This window comes from Idiotropiscis lumnitzeri, chromosome 2 (assembly GCF_059441095.1).
Source record: "Idiotropiscis lumnitzeri isolate Australia: NSW breed Sydney's pygmy pipehorse chromosome 2, RoL_Ilum_1.0, whole genome shotgun sequence".
Lineage (NCBI taxonomy): Eukaryota > Metazoa > Chordata > Actinopteri > Syngnathiformes > Syngnathidae > Idiotropiscis > Idiotropiscis lumnitzeri.
Window position 1 is genome coordinate 32,843,667 of NC_142392.1, and position 6,921 is coordinate 32,850,587.

The following is a 6,921-nucleotide window of genomic DNA, read 5'->3' on the forward strand; positions in this document are numbered from 1 at the left end:
ATTCTTTGGCATTTATTTTCTGGACTGATTTCATTTGGCATAAACAAATGTTCAGCAAACCGGCAAGTAAACGGCAATATTTAAAAATAAAACGGCAATAACCTTGAACGATTTCCCCAAACAACTTAATGTTGTGATGCATATTTTTAACGATAAAAAGTCGTTCTTTACAAAGCAAATGAGAGTAAAACGTGTACAAACCTGCTTCGTTCTCTTCTTTTATTCCACAAAGTTCCACTTTGTACTTGGGTGTCGTTCTTTCACACATTTTCAAACGTCAATCTCAACAAATCCGCACTTGGTCTCTGCTTGGCGATAACTCGTGTGCTTCTCTTTGTTCGACGAGACGAATGAAAGAGCGACGGTCTTCAAAGTCGCACAGAAAGGACTTCCTGTTCGTCACGAAAGCGGAAGAACAGGACACACCCCACTGTGATATGATTGGCTGCTGGCTGTGTCGAGCACTGTCACCAACTCACCGACAGATGTCGCCATTTGCAATGCAAATCATTGTTATCTTCTAAACATTGGAAAAACGTACGATTTGAACCGTATGCACATGAACAAACATTTTAGTTCCCAAATATGAACTTGAGAGATGTATTGAATTTTATTTTTGTTGCTGGTTTTGTTAAAACATCTGACACCATGTTGTTGGTTGGATAGTATTCCAAATGTATTCCCTGTTATTAACAATTGACATGATAAAGTGATACTTTATGTCAACATATTTGCACCTTTGCAGAGTTTTTCAACAGGTTGCGATGTGGTTGCGAATTTTAAATGAAAACATGTCACTGTTTTATTACTTAACTGTTATTGTTTTCGAAAATGATTTAGGTATTTCTTTCAGTACTTTAATATTTCATTATTCGTTTCAGTATTCATTAAACTACAATAATTCACTATTAATTTCAAGATTCATTGAACTGCTTTAGGATTAATTTAGTATTCAATGTTTAATCGTGACAGTATTTACTTTTTTAATTTTTGTTTCACCATTTTGTTCAATCTTAATCTTATGGAAAATCATTTAGCAAGCACCAACACAAGGTTTTTAAAGATAAAGATAAAGATGTCCTTTAATAGTCCCACAATGGGTAAATCTGCAGTGTTACAGCAGCAAAGGTATAGATCACAGAGGCGGCGGCGCAATGTAGCCGTTAATGTATAACATTAGCAGCAGACTTTCAGAAAAAGCAAACCTATGCGAATATACACAGTACAGTATATACGTAAACACACAAATCCCCATGTGTATATACACACTTACATCCCACAACATATACAAGCGTAAGGAAACACTCCGAATGTCTGTCTATGGTAAAGGAAATTAATAAAAATACTGCAATGAGAAGACGACTGCAATGGTAAATGAAGGATTGTATTGTGATTGCTGGCATTATTTTAAACACTTATACGGGACAGAAGGTCAATTATTTAATTTAGCAGGTTCATATTTACGGAATATTTTAAACATTGATGAAACAAAAAGCATTTATCAAATGAAACTAGAAGCACTGGTCACAAGAATGACTGGGATGGTAGGCCTGATGTTTACTGATTAATTATATTATTCTCATATGCTAAATTTATAGTACTTAGTTTAAATGTGTGAACTTTATTGAAATTTTGGGTAGTGAGAACAAATTTGCACACATAGCATTTCCATGACTTGCATTCACAGCACTTCATGGACAAATACGACGAAGCACATTCTCCAAATTGGCTGTAGAGATGCAAACACACCAAATTTGGCACTAGAGGTGTCACATAGACACTATCGCAAAAAATACATTCCGAAAGACATAACAACTGGAGATCGGAGCACATGCACGTACGCATACACACACACAGACATGGATACATACACCTGCACATAACATTCCCTTTATTAGTCCCACAATGGGGAAATTCGAGATTTGAACCCTGGCCTCCTGGGGAGACTGGGACTGAACGCGGCGCCTTAGACCACTCGGCCAACCTGGCAGCCTCCTCATACACGCACAGACACTTGGACATACACACGCACACACCAACAAGATTCTAGAGGAATGCCAGCGGGCAGAGAGACGGAGAGACTGCCTGCCGGAGAAGGCCAGCCTTGGCGTGCCAGTCTTGGGGACCAGACGGGAATCAACTTATCCAGACGATGACTAACCTGGGGAGGACCTTCCCTTGGACGTGGACCCGTGCCGTGGGAGGGAGCGAGGACGACCGATTCAACCTACATTACCCTTGACATAAAAAAACTCCTATAAAAACTGAAGCTGGGATGAAAGCTGGTGCGCATTTTTCGACTGTGCTCGCCCGAGTGGAGTTTCTCGTGAGATAAAGAAAAAGCTGCCCAGATACCTGTCTTTGTACTATTTCCTGAACTCCAGAAATTGAAGAAACTTAATATCGGGCCTATAATCAGTTGTTGAGTCTTTATTTGACACTTTTCTTCTTGAGCACAAAAAAACGAACACGCATTGGAGTAAGTTTGGCTTTTAAAGGTTGATTTACTAACTACTTCTCATTTCCACGGTGACTCAACTCCAACAATAACATGACAAATATTTGTCATCTCATCAATATTTGCACAACAGAGTACTGAGTTTCGAGATCCTCACTATAATATTTCTCCTAATTATATTTCTTATTAATTTAGCTTAGTTAAGGGATATTTTATTGATAATCTAACATCAACAAACAAAGACAGAAAAAATTGGTGGTGGGGTGGCGCGAATCTTTTTCTTCTTGGTAGGGGTGGGCGTGAAATAACTGAGAAGCACTGCGAGTATATGCAGACATTATATTCATACAATCTTGCAGCCCGAGTGAACCACAGCATTGTTGCAAGTTCGGTCGGAGAAACGGAAACGTCCCACTACTGTTCCAGCAGCGGCTTCTCGGGAAATAGGCGGAAGTGACGTCGATGCTGACTCGCGAATGTGGCGTTAATTTAGTTATTTTGTTAATTTTTTTTATCAACCGAATTAAAATATTATATAAAATAAATATTAAAATAGAACAGCCAGGTGTAAAAAAACCCACTGAGGCAAATAAATATATTTGGACAATACGCGCTTAAAGCGTGACGTCATAAGCAAGCGCGCAGCTTCCGAAGGACCTCGACCACATACACCGACCCGTCCACACCGGAACAAAAGCAGTCCACCGCTAAATTCTTCTGATTTAGTGTGGAACTGACTGTAATTTTCTCAAAGGATGTCCAGTGCTACTCTAAAGGACTACGACATAATTCATTAAGTCTTTGTGTCCCGATAACTCATCTTCGCGCGTTGATGCTTTTCGGCGTAGTTAGCTTAGCTTGTTAGCTTAGCTTGTTAGCTTGCTAGCCGCTAACGAAAAGAGGCACATGACTCATCGCCAAGCAGAGATCAAGTGCGGATTTTTGGGAATTATCATTTGAATATGTGTGCAAGAACGACACCCAAGTACAAAGAGAAACTTTGTGGAATAAAAGAAGAGAACGAGCAACATCTTCAACTTCTGGGCGAAGGTTGCGAGCAGCCTCGTGTTGTGCCACTCAAAGCAGGTTTGTACACGTCTTACTCTTATTTGCTTTGTAAAGAACGACTTTCTATCGTTAAAAATATGCATCACAACATTAAGTTGTTTGGGGAAATGCGTTCAAGGTTATTGCCGTTTTATTTTTAAATATTGCCTTTTACTTGTCGGTTTGCTGAACATTTGTTTTTGCCAAATGAAATCAGTGCAGAAAATATATGCCAAAGAATAACCAATAGTGGGGGGTGAACTCCATGTTTTTTTTTTTTTTTTATAAAATTTGAACTGATTATTTAACATTTTACGTTTTCTGGTATTTATATCTTGTTCAAGCAATTCCTTCCGGAAGGAATTCTGCCGGACTCTAAAAAATGTGCACACTGCGGCGAAAACATCAATGGCGGTTGATCAATTTTAGTGGATAAAACACAAAATATTACGTTTTTTAAAAAAATCAAGCACGTAATGGTCTTATTTATTTATTAACTTTGTACTGGCTTCGTCGGGTGAGAGTCAATGAACCTCCGGTGGCCCTGCACTGTTTTGTGCATATGTGTGTAGTTTCACCCCATCCAAACATTTAAAATACATTGAATGCATCCATCCAGGGTTGCACGGATCTCATCAGTGAACAAGCGCATGCTGCAAGGAATGCATCTGCATCTTTGGCTTACTATGGGTTTAAAAAGGGAGTACGCCACAACCCCCTTTTCTACCAACAAGGCCAGGAACATTTATTTCCCGGTCATAAAGTTCCTGTGGCCCAGGTGGTTTGCATCTCCCCCACAACTCATAGTTCCTGGTAATTTATGCAAATGACAATGTTGTGTTACTTTGTCACTCATTACTGACACTCTATGGCTGTTAAGCATCGTTGCAGTTCCAAAATAATTCAGTGAACTCTTCAAATATTATGGTGGATCTTAGTCGAATTTGAATACATATTGGATAACTTTAAAATATACAGTCATTATTCAAATATGTCAACATGAAAGTCACAGTGAAAGTGTTGTTGCTTAATGCTTATGTGTAGGGATTTTGACTCTTCAAACATAATGTTGTTTTAAAATTTATTTAAAAACAGAAATTTTATAAAAAATAAAAAGGGGAATGTTGGAATGTACTTGCAGGCTAAATGTCATTTTGGGCAAAAAAAACCCAAACGTAAATCATGCAATAAATAGCGACTCTGATTCCAGGGCCCCTTTAATTCTTTTAGGCATCCAGATTATAATGGAAGCAAAAAAATACCCACGATGAAACTATCTCGAAATGCAAAAAGAAATACTTGTAAACATATTTCACTTGAAGGATTCCTATTTTATCGATGTAATTATGTTGCGATGGCCCCCAGTGGTCCCCATCAATATGTTAGGGTCCCACAACAGGTGTTTCATCAGACGTACACGATAGCCTGTGTGTGCTAACTTCAGCTCGCTTCCAGAAACGTCTGTGACTAATTCAGGAATTAAATCGGGCATCAGCCGCAACGTGCTTCCTTTTTAAATGCTCGTTTATCACTGTTGTTGTGCTGCTAAAGGGAGGTTTACATCGTAGGACGTAATTTTGTGAAATGCCCCCATGGTCCGGTCCAAATCGGGGTCGCACGCATTGATTGGTGTTCGGCAGGCACAAGTCAAGATAGCGCTGTAGAAAATAAGACAAAGTCGCCGCATGTGGTTTGACTTGACCAAGTCAAATTTGTCTTTTTGTGTCCTGCAGACGTCAGACAAAATGATCTCCGTTCTGTGAAAGAGGAGCCAGACTTGACTCACATCAAAAAGGAGGAGGAGGAGGAGCAGATCAACAAGTCACCACTGAACGTTGTCCCTATAAAGACTGAAGATGAAAACATGGATGAGCGTGAGGACAACAGAGGGGCGGAGCCTACAAGCAGCAACTCAAGTCATCACGTGACAACAGAAGGTGATGAAGACCACTGGGGGCCATCACAAGCACAAAATGAGGACACATTATCAGACGCTCATGTCGATGATGATACTAATGATGATGATGATGATAATGAGCAAACTAAAGGTGATAGGGCATGTCACACTGACTCATTATCTTCAAAGTTGTCTTTAAAAGGGCACAGAAAAACACACAGTGGTGAAAAACCTTTTTCCTGCTCGGTTTGTGGCAAAAGCTTCTCTCGGAAGTCTCATTTAGTAAGGCACACAGGAACGCACAGTGTTGAAAAATCTTTTTCCTGCTCAGTTTGTGGAAAATGCTTCTCTCAAAAGGCAAATTTAATAGAACACGCAAGAACACACAGTGGAGAAAACCCTTTTTCTTGCTCAGTTTGTGGCAAAAGCTTTTCTTTTAAGCCAAATTTAAAAACACATACACGATTACACACTGGAGAAAAACCTTTTTCATGCTCAGTTTGTGGAAAAAGCTTCTCTCAAAAGGCACATTTAACAAGCCATGCAAGAACACACAGTGGAGAAAAACCTTTTTCCTGCTCAGTTTGTGGCAAGAGTTTCTCTCGAAGGTCTCATTTAATAAATCACTCAAGAACACACAGTGGTGAAAAATCTTTTTCCTGCTCAGTTTGTGGCACAAGCTTTTCTTTTAAGTCAAATTTAAAAAGACATACACAATTACACACTGAAGAAAACCCTTTTTCATGCTCAGTTTGTGGAAAATGCTTCTCGAGAAAGGAAAGTTTAACAGAACACACAAGAAAACACAGTGGAGAAAACCCTTTTTCCTGCTCAGTTTGTGGCAAGAGTTGCTCGCGAAAGTCTGATTTAATAAGTCACACAAGAACACACACTGGAGAAAAACCTTTTTCTTGCTCAGTTTGTGGCAAAAGCTTTTCTTTTAAGCCGAATTTAAAAACACATACACGATTACACACTGGAGAAAAACCATTTTCATGCTCAGTTTGTGCCAAGGGGTTCTCTGTAAAGTCACATTTACGACGCCACACAAGAACACACAGAGGAGACAAGCCATTCAGTTGCAGCGTTTGTGCTAAAAAATTCTCCACTAAACAGCATGCGGAGAGTCACAATTGTGCTGGTGAGATAAGCAGCGATACTTGAAGCTTAAAAAAAGACAAAAAAAACTGAAGGAACTGAGTCTTTGTGGTAAGATGTAAATGTGATTTTCAATAAAATATGAAATTGAATTTTGCAAATATTGACACAAAGCCAATGTGATCAGTGCCAGAAGAACCATTGTGTCTGAGTGATGATGATTTTTTTTTTGTGTGTGTTTACATCAAACATGTAAAATAAATTAATTGCCTTTGCCTGGAATAACATTTGTTAATGTTCTGCTTTTCAGTTGTCTTTTTAATCGTATTTAATGGAAAAGTTGTGAGAAGAAACGGTGCTTATGAAATCGGTTCCTTCCACAATCATCAATAAAATCACTTGTTCCACTTGTTCAACTGGC

General features: G+C 39.0%; 2 protein-coding genes across 2 annotated transcripts in view; one reads left to right on the forward strand and one right to left on the reverse strand.

The window, feature by feature from the left end:
- LOC148342346 (uncharacterized) overlaps positions 1–2,022 on the reverse strand; it is a 12,808-nt gene extending 10,786 nt beyond the window's left edge. The window contains exon 1 of the mRNA XM_088288149.1: positions 1,985–2,022. Coding sequence (XP_088144275.1) covers positions 1,985–2,022 — 38 coding nt within the window. The remainder of the gene's footprint in view (positions 1–1,984) is intronic.
- Positions 2,023–3,420: 1,398 nt separating this feature from the next.
- On the forward strand, positions 3,421–6,652 carry LOC148342347 (uncharacterized). Its single transcript, XM_088288150.1, has 2 exons — positions 3,421–3,544; positions 5,239–6,652. The coding sequence occupies exons 1-2, from the start codon at positions 3,421–3,423 to the stop codon at positions 6,564–6,566; spliced, it is 1,452 nt and encodes a 483-aa protein (XP_088144276.1). The 3' UTR covers positions 6,567–6,652.
- The last annotated feature ends 269 nt before the right edge of the window (positions 6,653–6,921 follow it).